Below are 26,360 nucleotides of genomic sequence, written 5' to 3' on the forward strand. Positions count from 1 at the left end.
AGAGGGAAAAAGAAGATGGGAGGCCATGCCACCCGAATGGAAAGAAATGGAGCCAAGAGAGAGTGCTGGGAAAGAGGAAATGAAAGTAAATCTTTTTCCAATTAAGAAAAATGAGAGTGGAAGCAGGAAAGCTCCAGAGGGCACTTTGGGGGGAGGGGAGGATCATAAAAGGCCTGTTATGAAAATCCATTACCCATAAATTTTCCTGCATTAAGCACTGCCCGTCTAGAGAGGATGTTGAGAATCCTCTCAGCTGTCACAGGACATGTGACTCTAGTTAGCGATATCCACATGCCGTGTACCATTTCCATCAGCATGTCTGGAATACCACTTTCCACTTACAGGGATTCCCTTTAATTAGTCGCAGGTTCATAATCTCCACCTAAGGACATCTTGTTTTCATTTTGCCAATCACTTTATTTCTTTAGTCAAATATTTACCAATGTGATAGTGGTACCATAATTTGAAGCTCAACCACATGAAATTATGGACTTTTGTACCACATCACACAAATATTTCAAATCTGGGGGTAAGACTTGAATTTCTAGATCACACTAAGTCTAAGACTCATCTAAAGTCAGTTCATATTTTTACATTTTGAAGATGGAAATGGAAATTTCTGTCTCTAGGAGATTAAGTCTTGAACTATGAAAAGAATCTGCTTGTTTATATATCTGCGGTCAGATGCAGTTGCGTCCACATCCGCCAGTAGGAACGGGAGGGTCTCCCTGCACCCTGCTCTGGGGCAGTTGTTTAGTTAGCTGTATATCCAGGTCCAGACCTCTGTGCAAGAGAAAGAGCTGGCAAAATGTGGTGCTGCCAGTCCTAGATACCTGGATCTGAATTGTTTCACCATACTTTACTTGAAAAAAATTAACTAAGCCCAAAGTTTATTGCCCACGTCTACCCTGCACGTTAAAGGAAGATTGTTCTTTAATAAATACAACAGTCAGAAAACAGCCCCAAATCCCATTTTACTTTCCATTGACAACATAAAAGGAAGCCTGAGTTTATTATTAATCAGATTTATTTAAGATTCTTATTAGACAGTGAGTCCTAGGTTGGGGATGAAGAAAGGTAATGTTTATGAAAACACAGGTGGTAATTGGGTTCATCTCTATTAGCTGTATTTTATACCAGTTGAATCTTAAGTAAGGTTGAAAGAGAGGAAAGTTTGGTTACTTTATTTTAATTACCTTACTGGCCACTTAAACATTTCTCTTACTCCTTTTCATTCATTTCAACCAAGGTGTAACGTGATTAACCAAGTGAAGAGCAAAATATATCTTCCCCATCATCAACCTTCTCTTTCCATACCTACCCTTTCTAAACATGTAGAAATTGAAAAGTGAACTATTTGTATCTGACCAAGCTTATTGTTTTGTTAAGGTGGGATAGCGGGAATGGTGCAAATTCAGTCCCGTTTGTGACAAAATAAATAGGTTTTAGTCTATCTCAGGAAACTGTTGTGGAATTATCTCTCCAAAATTTGTCTCTAATAGGTTTGACGGATGCATTGTGCCTTTTAAAAATAAATGTGAGAAAAATAGCAATTCCTTAAGAAAGTACGCCAGATTATTTTCATTTTATTTCTACTGAATATCACTAACCATCCATAGACTTTTTAAAAGTAAATGGTACCAGTTGAATAAAAACTTAGACATTTATCCCATACAAACTATAATATCAAGAAATGTTAGGGGCCGGCTCTGTGGCCGAGTGGTTAAGTTCACACGCTTGGCTTCGGCAGCCCAGGGTTCAGATCCTGGGTGCAGACATGGCACCGCTCATTAGGCCATGTTGAGGCGGCGTCCCACATGCCACAACTAGAAGGACCCACAACTAAAATGTGCAACCATGTACTGGGGGGATTTGGGGAGAAAAAAGCAGGAAGAAAAATGTTAGAAAACCCTTTGCCTCATCTATAATTATAAACTACAGGGCCAGCCAGGTGGTGTAGCAGTTAAGTGTACACATTCCACTTCAGCAGCCCGGGCTTCATGGGTTCAGACCCCGGGTGCGGATATGGCACCGCTTGGCAAGCCATGCTGTGGTAGGCGTCCCGCATATAAAGTAGAGGAAGATGGGTACAGATGTTAGCTCAGGGCTAGTCTTCCTCAGTGAAAGGAGGAGGATTGGCAGCAGATGTTAGCTCAGGGCTAATCTTCCTAAAAAACAAAACAAAACACTACAGTTACTCATGTAAACATAGATGAATCTCCAAAATGTAATGTGTGAAGGAAATTAATCACAGAATGCAAATAGTATGATTATGTAAAGTTCTAAGAAGACAAAACTAAATCACAGATGTATACCTTGGGGGTAAAACTACAAAGAAAAGCAAGAGAATAATTAAAATAAGCCAAAATTTAGGTTAGAAGTTATTTATAAGCATTTAAAAAGAGTGGTGGGATTGAAGAGGGGCACATAAGGATTTCCAAGGTGCTGGTGCTATTTAAGCTGGTTGGTAGGTACGTGGGTGTTTGTTTCGTTATTATTCCTTAAAGTGGTCATGTACTATACACTCATTTATAGGTACCGTGTATTTTGTGCTAAACATCTCTTTAATTTAAAGTATTCACCCCCAAAAAATAGAATCCATCTTTCAAAAATTTCCTGCGGCTACCTGCATCCATGCAGAAATGAGCCTCTGAGCTTGGGGGTCTGCCTGCCCTGGGGCAGGACCATTCTGAGAATTGTGCTCCTCTAAGCTCTTAGCCACATGACCCCAAGTCAGAATAAGAACTCCCGGTCCTCCCCAGGATCATACGGGATCAATCAGACATGATCTATTTGTTTGACAGATGTTGTAGTTATGATGATGCTATGATTGTGTGCAGAGGCACGGTGAAGAGGTTTTTCTTTCATTGTCTGATGTTTCTTTCTTCTTTGCTTTTCCACACATTTCCCCATCATGGTCTGTGGTTATGAAAACTCATGATTATGGGATGTCACCATTGTATAAAGCATATGGTAGGCTGGTGGTGATAACTTGTGGTGATGACATATATAAGAACACTAAAGTGTGCAGTCACACAGTGACTTACTATTGAGAACCAAAATTTATGGTTGGTATGCAAACTTCAGTAATTCTCAAATGTGTGTGTGTATGGACGACGGGGTGGGAAAAAAGGGAGTAGATAAAGTAGGACATATCTCTTGTCCTGGGTAAATTTCTTCAGAGTAATATATCCCTTTGCTCGCCTTCATCCCAGTAAAAGACACACCACTGATACCACAATGAATCCTACAATTAAATTCAGCATTTTTCACCCTCCTTCCCTACCAAAAAAAATATTCTAAATCAAGGGGGCTTTCTTTCATTCTATCCTATATTAATTACTACCAGACCAATTGCCTATTGGCTATTAATCCATTTCTAGACATATTCTGACCTGAAAGCTAATTTTATTTTCTTGATTTTTTTCTCCATTATAATTTTTAGTGCCTTTCTTCTAAGGAATCCTAGGGAAAAGCATTCGGAATTGAACCTTATGTGCATTAAATGAAACCACAACATTTTGCAGACACCACATATAAACAAAATCATATTTAACAGCCTGGAATGTTTCTATAAACCTCTTTTAACTTTCAAACATACAGTAAATCTGCAGGACAAATATGACTCATTTCAGTAGCTCAGGAGTTTCCCTCCTGATCACAGCATTGCCTGAGATTTTGCAAAGAGCGTTTGAGCAATTCACAGAGCTGACTGAATGTGTCTGGAGAATCTGCTTGCATTTCATATTGTGAAAGAAAAATCACTGGGGTTTTTTGGTATAGAAAAAAGGTAATGAAACTATGTATGAGTCATTTTGCCTCCTAATGGTTGATGAACACATTTTCAGCCTACATAAGGTTTTAACTCTTTAAGTTGGATCCCACATTAAGACCCAGGTTGAGATAATGGAATTGGCAGAACCAAGATTGATGAAAATGAAAGAAAAGTAATTGACTAAGAAGTCATCCTTAGCTGTGAACCTCAGGCGGTCTTTCTCCTGGGTCCGTTCTGCGTGGGGAATGTAGAGCTGCAGAAAAGCTGGGGACAGGATTGTGTTTGGGACTGAGTGTCTCATTACAAGCCTGGAATCTCTCCTTCAACACCACCTTCTCTCTAATGACTCCTTACATGAAAGTGGAGGTACGGTGGGATGCAGAGACATGAGAGACGTCTTGAGGTTCCACTAACTCTCTGCTGAACTATAAGTTATTGTGAATTCACAAATGGTGAACTACTGGTAGGATTCCTTTTTTCAGGTGGTGAATTTATTCTGTCTGTTGGAATTTTAGGTGCCATATTCTCTTTTTAAAATATAGGAATGTGGCAGAAACAAGGAAGGTAGACACTTGGACTTTGCCTTGAGTGAGGACCTCTTTAAATCTTTCATAAATTGGCCTCATTTTAGTGCCTTGAACCTTTTATTTCCTCTGAGGATTTCCTTACTTAACCTGGGGGTCTGTGTATGTGTGTATGTGCTTACGAAGCACGAGGAATGTTGAAGAAGACAAAAGAGTTTGAAGGTGATGATTCAGTCTGTTCAGTGGTACTCTGGTGGTGAAGTTATTAGAAGAGATTTCCAAATTCACATCCACAGTGAGTATTTTCTGTAGTCTGATAAATAACAGCTTGAGGTACGAAAGACTGTTCCTCACAAACATGTGTAAATGTAATGGTTTATAAGATACAGATTCCTTTTTATGCATTATTAAACTCAGACACTTTATAAAACATTTTATTAATAAATAACAAAAGTATAAGCAATTGTCATATCTTAATTTTTCTTGATATTTTAAAAGGATCCTCATTCGTAAAATGTTAGAAATCACTGCTATACAAGATATAGAAGATTAAATATTTTCTCTAATCTTTATCAGTGGTAGATCATCTTAACGTATGTTTATCTAACCTGGTTATTTGAAATGACAGAGCATGAGGATGTAAACTGGAACAACTACTGTGGAGGGCAATCTGACAGAATCATTTAAATTTAAATGAACATATATTATTCCACTTCACACTGTCTACCCTAGAGGAACACACGTGTGCACGCGAAGCCATTACAGAATTGTATGCAATAGAGAGAAATTGGGGAAAACCCAAACGTCTATGGCTAGAAGAATGGTGAAATAAGCTGTGGGACAGGAGAATAAATAAATACACTCCTATACGGGAGATGACAAGAAAAAGTTATGTCTTGGTGAACTGATTTTGAAAAGTCATCAAACATATTACCAAATTTTTTTAAATTGCAAAATAATTATATCATATAAACCATATACGTAAAAAAATAGAATAGCAAGATTGCACATCCAAGCTTGATTAATTATTTGGTTATCCATTTAATTATTCAGAGTAGTACTGTTATTATCAACACAAAATAAGTAAATCTGTACTCAGTATAGACTTAACAGTACTTCTTTTCCATTCTCTCTGGGTCTTTAATGCTCCTAAACAAGTAATAAAATCAGCCCCCCTCATAAAAATGGTTTTTGCTTTTTCTTATTCTATTTTCAGACACGGTTTCCTGATAAGAGATCTTGTTTTGTTAATAAAATACTCTTGCCAGCATTTTTACTTGAGAGCTTCAAGGATCATGTACTAAATTCTCAAATCAGAAAATAGCAAAATGGAAAAAAGACAGAATGAAGGGAAATAAGAGCAACATTCTTCAAACCATGGGCAACACGGCGTGAAAACGAAACCGCCTGTATTGTCGACGAAATGATAATAAGAATTTTGCCAATGTTGCGCAAGTCTTGAGAAATATTTGATGGGGCAGATGAGGTGAGGAGGACACTGAGGCAAGATGACACCTCGTGCCTGGCTCCGGTGTCTTACTGTGGAAGCTTCTGCCACTTCCTCCTTCTCTCTCCTAGTCTACGATTAGACCCAGGCCCGTCCAAATGTACAGACACTCATTCCTCATTTGTCCTATCCGCAATACTTTTATATATTTGAACTTTCTGTGCCAAAGGCACAGCATGTAACATGATTATCTTGTTACTTGAATATACCAAAGCTGTAGCGCTCTGATGGTAAGGACTTAAGATGTCTTTGGTGTGAAAGCCACAGCATTCCAAGAGAGTTTTCCCATTGCGTCGATTTGTTTTTTCTTATAATGTAACACCAGAACCTTTAAGCAGTGGTTCTGGGAGTGGAAGAAAAGGCAGTTCTCTCTACTTTTTTCACACCACTGTCCCAATCAAATAACATCATGTAATTATTATGGACTTTTGAGGTTGTTTAACACTTATTCATAGACACACACATAAACAATAGCCCATCTCTCTTTCTCCAGAGTATTTGATGAGCTGCTTTGTTGCCAGTGGCACTGGCCTCCTACAGTAAGGTGAACCCTACCTTTCTCTTAAGTGTTCTCCAAGAGATAACAAAGGCGGTTACCAAGAAGCAAAGCATAATACTCCATAGGAAATCTGCTTATACCCAGCATGGGTAGGAAAGTCATGGATTCTGGTCAATCAAATGTTTTATTTAATAGAGAGGTGCTTTACATATCATTTGGGATACCAGTTTTTTTTTTTTTTAAAAAAAATAAGTGCATTTGGGGGCTGGCCCCGTGGCCGAGTGGTTAAATTCACGCGCTCCGCTGCAGGCGGCCCAGTGTTTCGTTGGTTCGAATCCTGGGCGCGGACATGGCACTGCTCATCAGACCACGCTGAGGCAGCGTCCCACATGCCACAACTAGAAGCACCCACAACGAAGAATATACAACTATGTACTGGGGGCGGGGGGGGGGGGCTTTAGGGAGAAAAAAGGAAAAAATAAAATCTTTAAAAAATAAATAAATAAATAAATAAATAAGTGCATTTGATTAAAACTCTAATAAACATGGTTTAGTCTTTCTCAGGTGATTCAGAGGAACTTCAAGTCCCACACTGCCTCTGAATCATCTGGGAACATCAGTCGTCTTTGTGGTATAGAATACCAGTGAACTGGTTAATGCTGGCATCTGCTACAGTTTCACAGAAGGAACAAATGGACTGTTATGCTTTTATTGCAATCCAGTGGGTGTTTAGGTATGACATTTACTAGTCAGCAGCATTTCTCATACGTTTAAATCTGGTGTGTGGAAAATTAGAAATGTTAACATTTTGTCTTTGAAGCATAACGTAGAGTCACTGTGCTATCATTTGGATGTATTAAGGATGCTGTGTACTCATCTGTCTTTTTGGATAAATTCTGCTTATGGTGAAATTAGCACTCACATGTATTGCTGGTCTTATATAGCTTTCTGAAGGGCAAGTTGTCAAAGTGTATCAAAAGCCTTTAAAATGAGCACACTCTTAAACTCGGAAATTTTAACAGCTGAGAATTGTTCCCAGGTAAGTAATCGAATAATTAGTAGAAGTGTGTCTATAAAGATGTCCTTTGCACCATTATTTATAAGAACATAAAGTTGGAAAAGTCTTAACTGTCCGTCAGTAGAAAACTGGTTAAATAGATTATAGTACATCCATATAATTACTATGTACATCTGTAGATAGACTACCATGTTGCTGTTGAAAATTATATGGTGCCAATGTGTTAAAAATAGTCATAAATAAAGTACATTAAAGAAACTTTTATAAAATTATATATAATATGATCCCACTTTGTTAAAAATAAGAATACCTTGCATGCTTAGGAAAATGTCTGGTTGAATACATCAAATATTAGTCATGTTTATATCTGAGTGATGTGATTAGGCAGCTGATTTTTATTTCCTCTTGTATACATTTGGTATTATCTCATTTAAGAAAATCGTAAGTGTATGTTACTTTTAGAATCAGAAAAAAAATAAATGATTAAGTTTCTTCAATTTTGAAAGAAAAAAATAAACCTGTGGTAGGAGTGTGAAGGGTAGGGCGCTGTGGGAGAGACCTAAAAGCTGAGAAACTACTGTTTGCTTGTACGCCGAGAGCTAATGTAGGGAGTCTCACATTTGAAGAATTTCCACATATATCAAGGCATTTGGCATGGGCGCAATTTCACTTATAAAGTCAACTGATATGTTATTGAGCCAGGAACTGGGCGTGTTATGATTCAAAATAGCATGAAGACTTTTTGGCTCTTCTTTTGTTCTTAACTTTGAAAATAATTTTAATATCTTTATTAGTAATAATAAAAGATCCTTAAAAATCTAGTTCTGGTAATTCTGTATCCTAGGCCATAGGCTACCGATGGAGAGCGACTGTCTGTAAAGTTTAAGCTACACCCAGTGAGAAGAGTTAGAAGAGACTGTGGAGGTAATCAGGTTGTTCAGGCCCCCCTACCAATGAGAAATCTAAGATGTAGAAAGACAGAGTGTGACCTGACCAAATGGCAAGTCTAGTTCACGTGGGAGCTAACAGCCAGCAACATCCTGCCATGAATCACATTGAGTAGGTGGGAGGAGGTAGACAGTAACATCTCAGATTCTTCAAGTATAGTGGGAAATTAAGGGCTTCAAAGGAGATTCCATTTAGGAGAGGGAGGACTTTTATTTTTACAATAGGATGTCCCTTATGGAGCCTTTGTCTCTTGCTTGTCTTGGAAAAGGAAGGCCCCAAGTAACAGCCAAGACCTCATGGTTGATCCAGAGATATAGAAGAGCAAATTAAGACTTTGTTTGATTAGCTTTGGAAGCAGTCATTGAGGATTCATTCTCCCTCTGTGGTTAAAGCTGTCTACTGAGAAATAAGCCAAAGGAATATTAGGCCAAGAATCTGAAGACTGAAGCCAAACCATTGGGAAGGGCTTTTGACTGCAAACTACAATGCGAATGAATTAGAAAGGAACATTCAAATCATGTCATGCTGTCACCTCAAATTCAGCAAGTCTAAAATTGAACTCACTTTCCTCACAAAACAACTCCTCAGCTGAACTTTCCTAATAACAACAAAATATTACACTGTAGAATGCCTTACCAAAACATGTCTGTGATTTCATTTGATTGTCACACACTTAACAGGCAAGGAAATGTAGCTCAGGTTAATCAAAGGGCTGCAAGCTAGTAAGAGACCAGTTCTACAAACCACATTTTCTGACTACTAACCTAGTCATGCTTCAACTATGTCACACTGCCCTTCTCTCCATATTTGTAGAAATAAACCAGTCAGTTTTATAGAATTACTAAGTGACATCTTATTTATATTGGCATTTGAGTATTGCACACTAGCAGATTTTAGTAAGTATGAAGTCAGAGTTTCTGAAGTAGCAAAGAACAAACCAACCAACCTTCAGAATTGTTTTTTGTAAGATCTTTTTATAACATCTTGGTTTTTATAAGATACCTGGGTGAAAACACTTTCAAAACATTAGTATTATCGAAATCAAAAGATAGACACAGATGAAGTAAAGTACTGGATCTAAGCCTAAAAATGTTTAGTTTGTAACTCTAACAAGAGCAAACCGCCTTCAATCCTATTAGGTTCATATTGTTGCTATAAATTGTGTGGTTCTGCTGTTTTGTTTTCTTTATTTGTAAATTATTTTAGCTTTGTAATTACATAAACATTATAAACATGAAACGTTTACATATCTGGATTTCTATTTGTGGATATGTAAGTAACATTGTAAGAGAAGCACTTTAACTCTCTGATGTGAAAAGCAGCCTGCTGCACAACGCAGCTCCAGCCCCAGCCGGGGACCCGACATCAGGCCAGCTTGTCCCTGGGCAGCCAGCTCGACCCATTCCTTCTTGGCACTCTGTGTCTCCATACATATTCCTCCTTCAGTGTAGCCAAGTAACCCATGCAGGCCATTTCCTCTTGAGTTCAGACATCTGTAGTTCCCAGCTCCAATTCTTTACCTGGGAATAAGCGTTAAGGGAAACATATTGATTGTGTCATTTCCCTAAATAGGCACTTGCTTCAGATGAAACTACAAAAGCTAAATAACATATATGTGTGTGAAGCCCTCTATGCCTCTTGTACCTGCCTCAGCCCTGAGGTTTCTACCTAAACTACATCTGTGGGCTACCATGATGTGCCCAGCCTGCAGGTGGTGGGATACTAAAGCATGTTTTAGAACGAAAGAGGGGGCCTTACAGGAAGCTGCACTGACCGAAGCCTCCTGTCAGTTGTCCATAACATTTTGTCTCTCCAGTGAAAAGGACCTAAAAGAAAAAAAATAAAATCCAAGCAAAGAAGATATCCTGCGCTCAGTTTTAGTTAGTGATTTGGCTTACTAATGCCAAAGTCTTCGTTTGGTAATTGGATTCTTTTCTGACTTTTGTGACAGTGTCTACACAAATAATTCATACAACATGCTGAATCTTTTTAATAAGTGTTTTGATTATTTTTAGTTCAATGCTTTGGATTTCTGCTTCTAAATCTTACACGCTAGTAATCAGCTTGGTAAAGAAATCTAAGCATGCAAACCCACAGTCTCCTAAGGCGGCTTATTTTTGTGTAGATTTTTTTGTTTAAGCTGTTATTTGACCATTGTAAATTATCCTCTGTAGCTATGGGACTAATGCTTTTCAGATACTTAAAAGTTTGAAAACTAGTCAGATCAGGTCTCCAAACTTAAGGAACGGAACATCCTTTCGAACTCTGTGGTTCAGTAAGTAGTCAAGTTCAGAAAAGGACTCAGGGCTGATCCTGCCAAGAAGCTGGTGAAGATGTTCGGCAGTTGGCATGTTCAAGGGGCTGTCTTTGTGGTGTTGCAGAATCGCCTACCAGAGGAACGACGATGATGAGGAAGAGGCCGCCCGGGAACGGCGCCGCCGCGCCCGGCAGGAAAGGCTGCGGCAGAAGCAGGAGGAAGAATCCTTGGGGCAGGTGACGGACCAGGTGGAGGTTAATGCCCAGAACAGGTACTGTCCTCATTAGAATGGAGAGAACTTCTAAGTTGCTTCTTAGCGCATCTGACGAATGGAATGTGTTGTGCAGAGCATTCTCTTAGCCCAATCCGACTCTTTTTCGATCTATCTTACTTTTTAAAATTATTTTTGTTTAATTATTTTTTGGCCATTTTAGGCAACTAATTAAAAATTAAAAAATTTTTAAAATTTATAAATTCAAAAATTTTAAAAATTTTAAAAATTAAAATTATTATTTTAATTTTAATTATTTTTGTTTAATTATTTTTTGCCCACTTTAGGCAACTAATCAGATTGGACAGTCAAAGTGATTTAGACCTTAGTATACCACTGCTCCTTTCTCTCCTCCATCCCCTCTCCTAAACACACCCTAATTGAATGGCTTTATTTTATTTTATAATCTAGTCATTTTTTTAATACTAAAAATGGTGGGTTATATCTTTAAATAAGGAAAATTATTTACCTTCATTCTTTAGGGTATTGCTATCTGTTTTGAACTGAAGATTTATTAGTTTAATAGTTCTCTGTGCCTACTAGCAACAGATAATACTTGAATTTCAAAAGTAGGCATGGATTGCAAATGTCTTATTTCTCTTGATATTCATCCTGAATCAATATGATCACTACACTATTCAGCAAGTTGCAGAATCCTGTTTAATTTAACGTAATTATTCAAACAAGCTTATAAGTTTACCACTATATTATTTCCTATACAGGCCCTGATAGAAATCAGGAAAGTCCAGAACACTTAATAGGTTCAACTTCTTCAAAAGGGCTTTTACAAGTTCACCCATAGAAGGTCACACCGTTCATTATGCTAATGGTTATATCATTTAAATGCAGATGAGGATATTTTAGGAGGAAAAATGAAAATATAATTTTAATTTACAACTATGGACTGATTAAATATAATGAAACTACCATATATTTATAAGATCTTGTTCGTGGTTTTGGTATTAGTCTGTTTTATTTTGTATGTTAGCAGGGCTTTAACTCAGTCTGTCTAGAAAATTCTGAAAGGAAAGAGTTCTGGCCTCTTTAACCCAAATTTGAGTGGGTACGCAAAAGGTTTCTGAAAGCAGTCTTGAAAAGTTGGCGGGCAGGATGAATTTAATAAGGAAGCTTATTGGTTAGGTGGAGAAATAGAGACCTTGTCCCTTGGTAAGCAGCTCCTAATATCAGAGGAAGAATAGCAAATGGGTTGTAGGTGTGTTCTCTGGGATTCACTACCTGGCTTTGAATCCCAACTTGGCCTGGCGCTAACTGTAATAAAAATTATATCTTTCTCTTAGGAATGTTGTTAAATTTAAATGAGATAATAATACACGTAAAATGCACAGTGCCCTGCACATAGTAAGCACCTATTAACTATTATTAGGGAGATGGTATCCGAGCCTTACAGAGGAAGGCTGCAGTCACTCACTGCCTTTTTTATTTCTGAGCTGAGGAGGAAGACAAAGAAAGAGTTTAAAACGGCATTTTGAGGACTTTCCTGAATCTGGTTATTAGTGAGTGATCAACAATGGCTTAAAAAGTTATTAGTGGCCTGTAGTTTTCTTGCTTTTAAAGTTTTGCTTCTACTTGCGTTTCTCTTCTTTCTTCACATTTTATTATTATTAATTTTATGCTGTTGATTGAAGACAAAATTCTTTTTATTTTTTCAGTAAAGCTTATTCAGATCTGAGAATATGTGAGTTACTGCTGACACATTAGTTAGCCACAAGAAGAATAAGTGTTCTTCTTGGGGGTAAACAGCCCTACCGTGTACTTAACCTCTACTGCCGATTGCTGCTGTGGTTTATAAATATGCAAAGAAAGGTTTAGTAGAGTCTGTTGGTTTCTTAACTCAAGAGACTTTTGTCCAGCTAATATTTTGGAATTTTGGGTGCCTTTTAAAAATTATTTGAATTCAGTTGATCTAAATGTCTTATGTATAGACTGTTCCTCTTAAATTCTAAACTATTTGTATTTTCAGGGAAATTGAATCCTTATATGTCTAATTCATGGAGACAGTCTCCTGGAGCAACAGCTAAGGCCAAGAAAGTTTAAAATCTAGGCTTTACTCTGCCATTTCTTTTTGTTAAATGTGAAATGTGTTTTTCCAAAATTAAGTGAACTTGAACTTCAAAAGGGCCAAGTTCAGTATGAATCATGAAATTTGATGGCGTTTCTAAACATTGCAAGACATATTCTTCCAACTCTGATCACAGTTCCTGGTATCACATGACTGGTTGTTTCCTGCCAGTGGAGACCAACACCCCTGGTTTGGGCAGTGTCCAGCATCCTGCAATAGTCAGTGAGGTGATGGGCACAGTACAGTTTGGTTTTTGGAGATTTTCTTTTCTTTTTTAATAAACTTCACATTTAACTTTTCTTTATCTACTGTAGAAAAGAAAGGCTAGAGATCCTTTATTCATGGAAATCTTGACAAAGAACATAGACGGAGTACATATATATTAGTTAACGTAATGTTGGCTGCTATTACAATGAGTCCCTAAATTTTAGTAGTTTAATTCCGTAACCCTTATCCGTCCAGTGTGGGCATTTCTGACTAGTGGGTAGAACTGGTCCCCTGCTTTCTTTCCTCTTGTGACTTCTGTCAACTCCTGGGGCATTAGAGTCCTCTGATCTAGCCAGCAGGTAGAGATAGAGGGGGTAGAGCAAGCACCTCTGCTTCTTAATTGTCTTGGTCTGGGCACATCAATTCTGCTCACATGTTTTTTTAAAGATATGCCTTTTTTTTTTTTTTTGGTGAGGAAGCTTGGCCCTGAGCTAACATCTGTTGCCAATCTTCCTCTTTTTTTTCTCCCCAAAGCTCCAGTACATAGTTGTATATCCTAGTTGTAGGTCATTCTAGTTCTTCTATGTGGGATGCCGCCATAGCATGGTTTGATGAGTGCTGCGTAGGTCCGTGCCTAGGCTATGAACTTGTGAACCCTGAGCCACTGAAGCAGAGCACATGAACTTAACTACTCAGCCATGGGGCCAGCCCTGTCTGCTCACATTTAATTGGAAATTATTGGTCACGTGGTTCCACCTAGGTGCAAGGAAGAGGGGAGGGGAGGAAATATAATCCTTGACTGGCAATCACTTCCCTGTGATTGTGGAAGGAAGAGCATGAATTGTGGTGGACAGTTAGATGTCTCTACGATGGGGGTCATCAGTGTGCATATAGCATCTCCACATTATAATGTACACTCCCTTCCTCTCTAAGTACTTTGTGCTCCACAAACCCAGCTCAGGAATTCTAGATGACTTGGTGACATGTGAAAATACTATATGATAATAGAGGAATTCACTCATTATTTCAATTTGGTTCTTGTCTTAGTTCAAGTCCCTCAAGAAGCAGATCCTGAAACAAAGATTTGAGCACAAGTAGTTTATTTGTAAAGTGATCCCAGGAAACACTAGTAGTGGTGTGGGGAAGTGAGACAGGGGAGAGAAGGCAATCAAATAAGACTTCGTTACCAAGCAAGTTACCACTGTGGGGATCTGGAGCTTAACTCCACTGGAGAACTCTAAGATCCAGTGTGGCACAGGCACCTCAGTTATCCAACTCAAAAGGGGAGGGGAGCTGAGGTATTTATGCACTGATGCTCATCAATTTTTGTTTGGGGGCTGCTCCCAGGGGACATTAAACTCAAAGCACTTCTGGCATGTAGAGTAGACTCCATTGGCCAGAGAAAGACCAAGGGCAAGGACTTGCATATTGCTATCAGTTGAAATCTAGCCAGGCATGTACTAATATGTAACATCTGAGGGGATATTTATGGGCATGGTGCTACCAGTATCTGCTATAGTTCCAGTGTGGATCAGGCTACGTGACTCCAGCTGACTGATTAATCAGCAAGCTGCCTTGGTGTTGTTGTCTCTGTTGTACAGTGTGCCTGACGAGGAGGTCAAGACAACCACCACGAACACTCAGGTGGAAGGCGATGATGAGGCTGCATTCCTGGAGCGCCTGGCTCGGCGGGAGGAGAGACGCCAAAAACGCCTTCAGGAAGCGCTGGAGAGGCAGAAGGAGTTCGACCCAACAATAACAGATGCAAGTTTGTCGCCACCAAGCAGAAGAATGCAAAACAACACCGGGGAAAATGAAACTGCAGAGAAGGAAGAGAAAAGTGAAAGTCGCCGAGAAAGATATGAGATAGAGGAAACTGAAACAGTCACAAAGTCCTACCAGAGGAATGATTGGAGGGATGCTGAAGAAAAAAAGAAAGAAGAAAAAGAAAAGGAGGAAGAAGAAGAAGAGAAGCCAAAGCAAGGGAGCATTGAAGAAAATCAGGTAGAGGTGATGGTAGAAGAGAAAACAACAGAAACCCAAGAGGAAACAGTGGTAATGTCATTGAAAAATGGGCAAATCAGTGCAGAAGAGCCTAAAATAGAGGAGGGGAAGGAACAAGGTTCAGATGAGATTACCCATCATGAAAAGATGGAAGAGGCAGAAAGGGAAAGAGCTGAGGCAGAAAGGGCCAGATTGGAAGCTGAAGAAAGAGAAAGAATTAAAGCTGAGCAAGACCAAAAGATAGCAGAGGAGAGAGCAAGGATTGAAGCAGAAGAAATAGCAGCTGCACAAGAGAGAGAAAGAAGGGAGGCAGAGGAGAGGGAAAGAAGGGAGGCAGAGGAGAGGGAAAGAAGGGAGGCAGAGGAGAGGGAAAGAAGGGAGGCAGAGGAGAGGGAAAGAAAGGAGGCAGAGGAGAGAAAAAGAAGGGAGGCAGAGGAAAGGGAAAGAAAGGAGGCAGAGGAGAGAAAAAGAAAGGAGGCAGAGGAGAGAAAAAGAAGGGAGGCAGAGGAGAGGGAAAGAATTAAGGAGGAAGAGAGAAGAGCAGCAGAGGAGAGGCAGAGGGCAAAGGCAGAGGAAGAAGAGAAAGCTAAGATAGAAGAACAGAAACTTAAGAAGCAGCTAGAAGAGAAAAGAAGTGGTTTGCAAGAGAAAAAGATAAAAGGGGGGAAGGTAGAAGAGAAAATGGAAGGGAAATGGGTAAATGAAAAGAAAGCACAAGAAGATAAACTTCAGACAGCTGTCCAAAAGAAACAGGTACAGTAAACATTTTGCACCAAATGTGTGATGCCTGTGACTTATGAGAAATGTAATGCGCATCAAATTTGAGTCTGAGGCCACGTTCCTACAGCCCCACGTGCTTGATCATTTGGCAAGTTGTTCATTTTTTTAGGCCATAGCAATATGCAAGCATGAAGCAATCGATTGATGGCTAAATATTCAATCGACCAAATTTGCTGGGACAGCCAGAGAGAAATTCATTGCTCTGTGCTTCGTTGTTATGAATACCAAAAAAATGAATTAACCCAATGTGGTGGTGCTGCATTGACTTATGATTCTGCACTTGAATATAAACTCATTCCTTTTAACAACTTACCTCTGTCCCTAGGTCTGCATGAGGCATGAGGACCATAACTCCTCACCTTACCCATGGTTTTGGCATTTAATACAAAATTGTAAAAGTTGAGGTGGGAAATTGACATAAAGAATCATGCTCAGAAATAGCATCTTAAGAAGGCAAAAAGAGACTCCTTGAAATCAACTGGTAATAAGGGAGTGAAAGAAGCCAATTTGGACCTTTTATTAAAAATGTCAAAACCATGATTTGCCTTCATGTAGACCTGAGCTGAGTGTAGACTTGCAGAAAGCCATGTGACTCGGGTGGCATCCATTTATAACTGATTGGTAATTAAGAGCATACATTTTGCTTCTTTTACCATGTGGATGACGCAAATAAATCCACGTAGCACGAGGAAGGGTGGAAATATTGGCGGGGGGGAATGTTCATCAGCTACAAAAGATTTTTTCTGTCTGCAAGTCTGCATTAAAAGCACTATGCCTAACTGCCCCCGCCCCCAAAAGGAAAAAAGAGATGCCTGCCTATTCACCTTTCCAAAGAGATCTCTCTATCACAAAGCCTGCCTTGCGCTGGAGTTGTCTTTCACTCCTGCTTTTTACAAGGGGCTCATGAACACGGCTACCATTGAGATGATCAGGAACAGAATGCACCAAACCACATACGGGGTTTGTAAACTTGCGCAAGAAACACCATGTCACGCTAGATTTCAGTGAGCACAATGGCAGGCACACGAGAAAAAATTGGGGTGGGAAGAAAAGATCCCACGTGGCTGTTTAGAACCACTGGCACAGGGGGAGATCTGAGCACTGAGACAGCAAAAGAAGTCACCCAGCGTCACATGCAAAGTGACCTGAGCACTCTCTCACTCCTGGAAGCTAGAAAGGGCTTCTTTGAAATGAGTGACCTTACCGTTCTTGAAAATAAAAAGGAAGAAGAAAAGAGGGCTAAAGTGCAAACTAAAAGAGAAAAGGCCCAAGAAGACAAGCCTGCCTTCAAAAGAGAAGAGGTAAATATTATTGAGAAATAATCTAATCACAGAGCAACGGAGAGCAGTGTTCCATGACATTTCAGGTCTGATGATCTCAAAATTGTAACCTCTAATCCAGTGTTTTGCAAGCCATGAATCATGATCCATTGACTGGTGAAATCAACTTACAGCATCTCAAAATTAGTTAAACAGGTCAATCGGCATTTTAAAAACATGAAATAGAATGGGAAACGTCAGAGGGCATCGTAGGCAGTAAGCACTGCCTTGTGATAAAATTGCCTTTCCTACTATGGGTCACAGTCAGAAAGCTTGAAAAACACTCTTCTGATTCATCTTTCCAGCTTTCTACTCTTCTAAGTGCTATTTTCTTTTCCTTGAACCATCCTACTTTCATTTCAATCATAAATATCTCCAATTGGCTTTGATTAATGATTTAACTTTCCAAAGGAAAAACATGCCCCCCCATCTCAGTAGAAAATTTGATGAACTGAAGATGATATTTGGTTTTCAAAAGAAAAATTTGGCCAAACGTTCTGCATTGCATTTCTGAGGCACACACAGGAGCTGGTGCCAGGGTGTTTGACTGTCAGTAAGTAAATGAGTCAGTGGACCAGAGGCTGCGGCAGAGAGAATAGCTTTATGTTCCAACATATTCAAAATGCCCATCAGAAAGCCTGACCTTGTGTTAACCATTGTGCTTATGTTAGCCCCAAGTAATCCTAAAAATTGTGACAGTATCTAATAAGTTCTACATACTCGAATGTGGTAAAACTAAATTATCAAAGGTAAGAAGACTTGAATTACTTTGCCCAGGGGACTGAATCGTAGCTTTGAGCGCCAACTCAAATGGACTCTTGCTACATTTCTCTGTCCATTATGGCATATGTGAAGAAACAGAAAAATCCACATTTAGAAAATAAATGACCAGGTTAAATAGGGGGATGGCTATTTTCTTAAACGTTTTCTCATAAGATTCACGTAAAAAAGTAAGAACCCACAGTTCATGTTATATTTATTTCGTTTAAGATATGTGTTCCTCCCTGTTTCTAAGAGAACTTGTGGTGGTTTGGGAGCGAAAACTGAATGCGAACACTGTACGTTTAAAGGGAGGAGAAAGCGGAAATGCTAATGACTGGAAAACTGAATTTGGCTCCAATGAGGTAGCTGAGGATATAGTTGAACACATTGGGAACCACTGTTCTCATTTTGTAACAGAAAAATACCTACAAATTCACCTATAAACAATGAAGCTTACTGGGAACTAAACTCAAGCAGAGATGTCCCACATGGCTTCTTCTATAAAGCTAGTGTTTCATGGTGGGTGTCTTTAACTACAGAAGGAAGAGGGCGTGAAATCGTGACTCAGTGGTAAAGTTTACGTGAGGGAGGGGAAGCTGAAAAGGCACTGTTCCGAGTCTAAGATGTGATTTATTTTTAATGACCAAAGCATTCTATGTCCGTGTATTGTGTCCGTGAGCTAGAAAAGGCTCGTCAGCGGTCATCCAAATCATCCTGTTGCCTCTTTTCAGATAAAGCCCCAGTTCAACAATGTCTGTAGTATAATGATTTCAGACCTGCCCCTTTCCCAGTTCGCCCTACAGCACATTCCGGTGTCCCAAAACTTCTGGCCTGTGTTTTGCAGAAGGCCAGATTAGCTATTCCACTCAGGCTGAAAAAAACCTAAAAAACTATCATTCCTGTTTTAATATTGTGTACATAAATTGCTAGTTGAATGACTAGATTTCTCCCTCTCCAGCTGGTTGTGTGGTTGCTTTATGTAGACAACTTTAAATCATACTTTACACGATTTAGCCATTAACACTCTCTTCCCCCCCCTTTTTTTTTTTTGGTTAATATTAAAAGCGTTTCCTTTCAAGGAGCTAAGTAGGCTAGGTAAACACAAACATCACGTGAACGTTCCCTGAAAAAAACATTTCCAGAAGTTACTCTAATACCAGACAAAAAACCTTCTTTCTCCCACTGGAGTTTAACTCTGTTTGTGGCAACAGATCACAGATGATCACCAACCTTGAAAATTAATTTAGCTTTCTTTTTCTCCTCTCCAACTATAAAACGTCTCTTTTTAGTTATTCACCCTGAAGCTCTTTTTTTTTTTTCTGGCCTATATCAGAAAAACAGTTTCCAGTGGAATTGTTCTTATAATATGGAAACTGATATTCACATCCTGTAGGCCAAAGCTTACCAAACATTGGTGTCCGTGCGAATCACCTGGAATCTTATGAAATGCAGAATCTGACTCAGTGCGTCTGGGGTGGAGTCTGAGCTTCCCGGTGAGGTCCATGTTGGCCATGGACCAAACTTTCAATGGCACAGACATCCATGTGATAGACATTGGACCCAGAAAAAGAACTGAGGCTTCTGGATCTAACAAAAGTATGTTAAACCTAATCTGAAAAACTGTAACTTGCACCAGTTCTTCTCACTATTCTGGAATCAAATAATGCAAAGCAATACACAACAGAGACTGACAGCTCCATCCTTTTTGACTTGCTCAATCAACTTTTTGAGTGTCTCTCTAGTACAAGGGCATGTCACTTGAATTCCCATTCCCTACACACACACTCACGTGGTATCCCTTTGGATATCTCAAATATGCAGAGTTTTGTCCCAATGGTCACATTTGGCCAGAGCCTTTCATATGCTAATGTTACCTGTATATGAAGCACGTTAACTCTTTCAGGATACTTGGCTACCTATTAATCCATCAGCACAGATTTTCTTCATCGTAACATTTTGGCCTCAAGATCTAATGCTTTGCCCAAGAGGCTCAGAATCCCATAAGCTTGGGTTGAATTTGCTGTAGAATACAGACCACGATGCTCCTTAAGATAAAATTTAAAGGCATTATGGAATTAATTTATTTAATGATTTCCCCCAAAAAGAAAATAATTGGTAGTCAAACTCAAATTATCGTTATTTCATTGGGAATTTTTCTAAGAAAGTTTTCCAAAGAGAATATAATAAGCATACCATCCACCATAACTTTTGCCAATAAAGGCAGAGCTTGAAAAAATGGAGGATTTTTCTTCTGTTAGACATGTATTGTTTTACAAATCTATTTTACATACATTTTTGGCCAGTAAATCAGATAATGCATTTTGGGAGAATGGAAATATCTTTGACTCCACAATAGGAGAAATGAGTTGGGAATTTCTCTTTGCATAGTGCTTCATAAACTGTGAGATTTGACTCAAGGTTTGTCTCATGGGTTCCCTTAAATGGGACCGCCTTACCCTCCACTTTGTATTCCCAGATACTTCTTAACCAGGATTTAAACTCCAGTCCATGGTTTCTGGGGTTATATCCAACAACAGTAGGCTGAGATGAGAATAGGGCCTGCAGACTCCCACCTGCCCAATGAATACCCACTTATGATTGGGCAAGGACAGCCACCAAGGAGCCGAAATTAAGCTGTAGGACAGGCCAGGAGCTTCCTTCTCTTCTCTGTAGCCCCTCATGATAAATCAGGAGCCAAGAGGGAAATGACAGGATGAAGGATTAGGAAGGGATCATCTAGTCCAATTCCCTCTTTCTATATACAGAAGCCAGCATTCCAGAGAATTTAAGTGACTTGATCAAAGTAACACAGCTAGTTTGTTGACAGCACTGGCATTAAAACTCAGGTTTCCTGACTTCCACAAAAAGCTCTCAGAGAGAATGGCAAAAAACCCAGCTCTCCTCTTCAGCATGTCTGAGGGATAGACTAGGTATATACACCTTGGAGAGAGAAAGATTAAAATCTTAGCTAATTAGGGCAACATGGTAGTGAATAGTCCCTCTGTAGTAATTTAGTCAAATAATACCCAGAGAAGGCAATCAGGTAAAGGACTATTGAAGGATTGTCAGTAAAGTGCAAAAAACTGTACTCTGCTTAGTAAAACATGAACTTTAGGAGTAAATCTGAAGAATAGCTGGAAAGAGGTGAGTGAGCTGGTAAGGGGAGACCATTGTGGGTAGCACCTGAGCCCTAAGTTTTCATGCTCCACCCTTCTTCTGTGGGTTTCTTTACCATGTTAGTACTTTGTCACTGTTTGTCTTGAAAAGAGCAATAATGAACCCCACCTGTTTTCACACTCATCTTTTAATAATGGGCGAGTTGATAATAGGCAAAGTAATCTGGACTTCTTTACCTCCCCCAAAGCTATATAAATTCAGTTTCCTTTGAAATAATCTGTCTCATTTACCATGAGGAACTTGTAACACGAAAACCACAGAATATTAAAGCTAACACCTGCTCTCCGTGTGTCACCTCTCTCTGTCTCCCACAATAATCACAAAACCACTTCCGGAGACTAAATTATTACCTGCCACGGAAGTCAACCTAAACCCTGGAGTTTTCCTATTCCATTCTAACTGTAGTGCTTTAATTGACTACAACCATGGTCCACAGATCTCTGTGTCATCCCCCTAAAAGTAGGGTTATTATGTCTTCTAGCCTCAGAGTCCTAGTTACTCATTTGATTAGAATACAGGGGTAATCTTCCTCTGACATCCATCAAAATAGGCTTGGCAGACCTGGCTAATTTGGTAGGTTTCCTCTTCTTTGCTCCTCAACACATTTGTGTCCTTCTCAAAGAAGTACCCTCCGTCCAAGAAGAAATCTGTCCGAGCAGCCTGGCCATTCTCACACGAAAGCCACGCTAATAATCGCTCTTCCCAGTGGAAACTGCAAACAGCCTCTCTTACACGGAGTTCCCAGAACATAATAGTTGCCAAACGGTAACACCTCCACTGCTCTTGAAAATAAAACTCCAGTGAAATCGGGGATGATCTTGACTTCCTAAAATTGTGGTCAAGGTCTCTGCTCACAGCTCACCATAGCTCATGCTCTGAGGATTTCCTCTGACCCTGACTCTACCACATTGTTCTCCAGTGGTTTGTTTCACTTCTCAGTTTTCTGGCTTCCTAACAATTTTGGGTCTTATTTGGTGACACCAAGCAAAACCTAATACAATTTTTATCATTATGTTTCTTCCTGATGTGTATTGTTGATTAGATCAAAGATGAGAAGTTTAAAAAGGACAAAGAGCGCAAAGAAGAAGTTAAGAGCTTCTTGGATGGAAAGAAGGGATTTACAGAAGTGAAGTCACAGAATGGGGAATTCATGACCCACAAACTTAAACACACCGAGAATGCTTTCAGGTAAGAAGTAGTGACTAGTAAACAGTGACTGTGTTCATATGTGAAAATAAAAATTGGTCTCCCTATCCTGGGTCTCCAGACAGAAACGTGCTAACGGGCAACATACTTTTGTTGTGAGCTCATTGGCCATTGTCTGAGAGATACTCAGTCAGCAAGTCAGGCTGTCAATCGCTAACAGAAGACCAGTAGTCATTGCTCAGACAAGGTTTAATCTGCTTTTCCCATTATTTAGCAAGGCAGATCATGCTTGGCAGCTATGTTTTTGTTCCCTGACTTAATCTGCTCATGTAAGATCAGTTCATTAGAAAATATTATGACTGGGGTTAATATCATTCATTAACTATATGGTCATTAACTATATCATTCATTCTCTATATGGTCCGGCCAAATTCATAAGAGACCCTTCTCAGTACCATTTTCAAGAATATATTTTCTAAAGGTTGTAAACAAAAATTACATAAAATTAAGATTGTTCTGTGGCCAGATACTTGGGAAATATTGGGTTAAATTAAGTTTATCAGATCTCTTTACCACAGGACTTTGAGGAAAGCCCCGGATGTTAATTTGCATGGAAATCTCTAAGAGGGAGGAAGAGAGCATGGGACTAATGGCTCCATCTAATACAGTTTAGAAAACCCTCTTTCATAGCTTCAGCTTCCCATCTCACCCTACTCCACCCATCGTGTTGAACATCTAGGCAATTGATTTCAGGACAGATAGACAAATATGTGCAGGTAAATCCTCACTTCTAGACACATTGGATACTGAGAGTTCCTCACCAGTTTTGTAGAAGGACTCAAGTTGCAGAAGCCTGCCATGGACACCCGGCTACACAATTCTCTGTGCCCCATTCCTGCACACATACACCCTCCAACCACTGGTGACAAATTCCAGCCTCTGTTATGTCACTGGCTGCTGTCCCAGTATTCTGGAAAAGAGTCTTGGGTCTCCCTAATGTGGATCCCATGGGGATGTTCTTTGGCACCAACTTTGCCTATAGACCCTGTTTATCTGAACTTTGCAAATAAGAAAGTCCCCTAGCAGGTATCGTGTAGAAGTCAGACATGCTCCTCACACCAGACTTTGTAACATTCAGAAGTAGGCAGCGCTACTAGGGATGGATGTTTCTGGCTGCTCTTAAGATGCTAAGGTGTTAGGTAAATATAGTTGCCCCCAAACAATTTTTCTATACAAAATTTGAGCAGAAATCTAGTCACATTTATCCAAAGAAAGCCTAAAGAATATGGAAGAAAAGGTATGTCTCAAAGGCATGAATTAACTGTGAAGGAGTTAAAAGTGTAGAACTTATAGATATTATTTGGGATTGGCAAGAGAGTAGATATGAAAATTAAAGGCTAACTGGGAATTCATAGAAAATCTAGAAATCAAGTTGATTCAGGCTGGTAAGCTGAGTCCAAAGCTTGCTGAAGTGCCAGAATTTTAGTATTCTAAAGCCCTAGAGAAGGGTCAGGTTCATGAAAAGTGTTCAATGAATATTACCTCGTAATATTATTATTTGATGGTTTAAAATATGTTTGTAGGTAAGAGTACATTTTTGTTAAAAGAAATAATGTTAAAAAGTCTGTCCATAGGAGTTTGGTTAACAATTAGCAAACTTGCCAACTAGCTTTAGTCAAAGCTCAAATGAATAATTAACATGCCCATTGTGTGGAAATCCAGAAAGCTGAGTAATTCAAAGAGAAAAGTCACAGGGGATGGCAACAGGTTAAGCGCTGACAACTCTTTTGTTTTTTTTTTTTTTAAAGATTGGCACCTGAACTAACATCTGTTGCCAATCTTTGTTTTCTTTCTTCTTCTTCTCCCCAAAGCCCCCTAGCACATACTTGTATATTCTAGTTGTGAGTGCCTCTGGTTGTGCTATATGGGATGCCGCCTCAGCATGGTCTGATGAGCGGTGCCATGTCCGCGCCCAGGATCCGAAGCAGTGAAACCCCGGGCCACCGAAGCGAAGCGTGTGAACTTAACCACTCGGCCACGGGGCCGGTCCCTTGACAGCTCTAAAATGTGACTCTTGCCTTAATTTTTCAAGCTTTAGACAGAAAAAAATAAAAAGAAACAAACTGCCACCATATTATTAGTTTTTGTCTAGCTGCCAACATATGTTAGTTTTAGATTCAATTAGAAGTTGATGCTGATAGAAGTAGAGACACCTGGTTTTGCTCTATGTGGTTATAAAGTGGGGAGCTGGGAAGGGAGAAGAGCTTCTATTGAGATAAGCTCAACTGAAAACAAGTTGTGTTCTTAATGGTGAAATGTCTGAGGTTCATTGTGATTTACAACTAAAGAAGCCAAGCATAGGGAAGATAACCTTCTGGAAGAAATATTAGTGGCACCCTAATGCTAAGGGCGTGCCAGCATATCTGAGCAGAGGCGATGTGGACAAATATAAGCATCGTTCCTTATGTTTGATTTAATTACTGCCCCCTTTGATACTCCTGTTTTCTTGTAACTAGGTTGTTTTCTGTAAAACATGACAAAAAAAATCTCAGTTTAATAAGCAAGTTATAGAAATAGCAGATTATACCAAGGGTTTTATAGAAAGTACAAAACAAGGATTTGTTTTGCTTTCTGTTTAATATGAGAATTTTTCTGATTATAGGAAAACTGTACTCATTATAAAACATTCAGAAAATAGAAGTATAAAAATAAGCACCCATCATGTAAAGATAATCACCAGTAACACTTTTTTCCAGATATTCTCTATGTATATACACTCAAAATAGACACACATATATACCTATAGTATGTATATGTGTGAATAGAATTATAAATCTATATCTAAATTGATTCTTGCATTGCACATAATCTTAGCTGGCTTTCTATACCAATGAATATAAGCCTACAATTAAAGACGTTAGAGTGTTCCACCAGATGGACTATTGTGGTTTATTTAACCAGTCCCTAATGATGGGTGTTTTGAACGTCCAAAATGAAGGCTGAGTGACACCTAGTGGAATCCAGAGAAGTTTCTATAGGCATGTGTTTTGCCAGTCCAACTGAACACTGACATGATGAACACAGAGAGGGCAAACTCATCTCTGAAGATGGAAAACCCTTAAATTAACTGAGAGTGGAAATTTTCTCTCTGGAGTCACAGGCCTATGAACCTATAAGACCCTGAAAGAGCAACATCAAGTTTAACCTTGACTGAGTTCAAAATAAGAGTTCATTTTTAACCGTCAAGAATCTAGCACAATGTTTTTAAACTTTTTAACCTCAACTCTTAGTAAGAAATAAATTTTACATCATAACCCAGGACATCTCTACATATATATTTATAAATGAAACAAATATGTCAAGAAATGGTGAATTCCCGTGTTCTATGCAATGCACTCTGATGTTTTCTATTTCATTTTTAAAAATGCTGATTACAGTTCACTAAACTGATTTTCCAAACTGCAGCTTGAAAAGCACTGTCCTAAAGGGCTTAATATATTCAGAACTACCTCAATATTTAAAAAGCATGAGATGTACACATAAGATCAGTATTGGCAATTGTGTAATGTTGAACTCATTTTGTGTTTTATTCTTCCTTGACACTAGACAGTGGTAATTCATCTGTTCGTTAGACAAGAGTGTCAGAAATAGGCTACTTATGTTCAGATGTGGTTAAGGATGCCCTCACTACTTGTTGATAAGTGTTTAAATAAGATTTCTTCTTTTTTATGGCTGAATAATAATCCATTGTTGTATATGTACATATATCACATTTTCTTTATCCATGGATGGACACTGAGGTTGTTTCCATATCTTGGCTATTATAAATTATGCTGCAATGAACATGAGGGCACAAATATCTTTTCAAGTTAGTGTTTCATTTTTTTCGGATAAATACCCAGAAGTGGAGTTGCTGGATGACATGGTAATTCTATTTTTAAATTTTTGAGGAACCTCCATGCTGTTTTCCATAGGGGTTGCAGTATTTTACAATCTACCGACAGGGCCTGTTTGCCCCATCGTACAACTAAGGAAATCGAGGAAGTGGCAGAGCGGGGACTCAGATTCAGACCTTGAGATTCCGGG

The 26,360-nt window shown here is 39.1% G+C and overlaps 1 protein-coding gene across 19 annotated transcripts in view; it reads left to right on the top strand.

Annotated features, from left to right (window-relative positions):
- CALD1 (caldesmon 1) overlaps nt 1–26,360 on the top strand; it is a 183,293-nt gene that overhangs the window by 136,457 nt on the left and 20,476 nt on the right. For 9 of the 19 annotated variants that reach the window (XM_014839385.3, XM_044745038.2, XM_044744988.2 and 6 more), the window contains 3 exons: nt 10,653–10,799; nt 14,688–15,090; nt 22,171–22,316. In XM_014839385.3, coding sequence (XP_014694871.3) covers nt 10,653–10,799; nt 14,688–15,090; nt 22,171–22,316 — 696 coding nt within the window. Of the gene's footprint in view, nt 1–10,652; nt 10,800–14,687; nt 15,844–17,093; nt 17,172–22,170; nt 22,317–26,360 lie in introns of all 19 variants that reach the window. The other 10 variants (XM_070513818.1, XM_070513842.1, XM_070513843.1 and 7 more) reach the window with 2 other exon arrangements.

The sequence above is a fragment of the Equus asinus genome, chromosome 1, assembly GCF_041296235.1.
Source record: "Equus asinus isolate D_3611 breed Donkey chromosome 1, EquAss-T2T_v2, whole genome shotgun sequence".
NCBI classification, from domain to species: domain Eukaryota; kingdom Metazoa; phylum Chordata; class Mammalia; order Perissodactyla; family Equidae; genus Equus; species Equus asinus.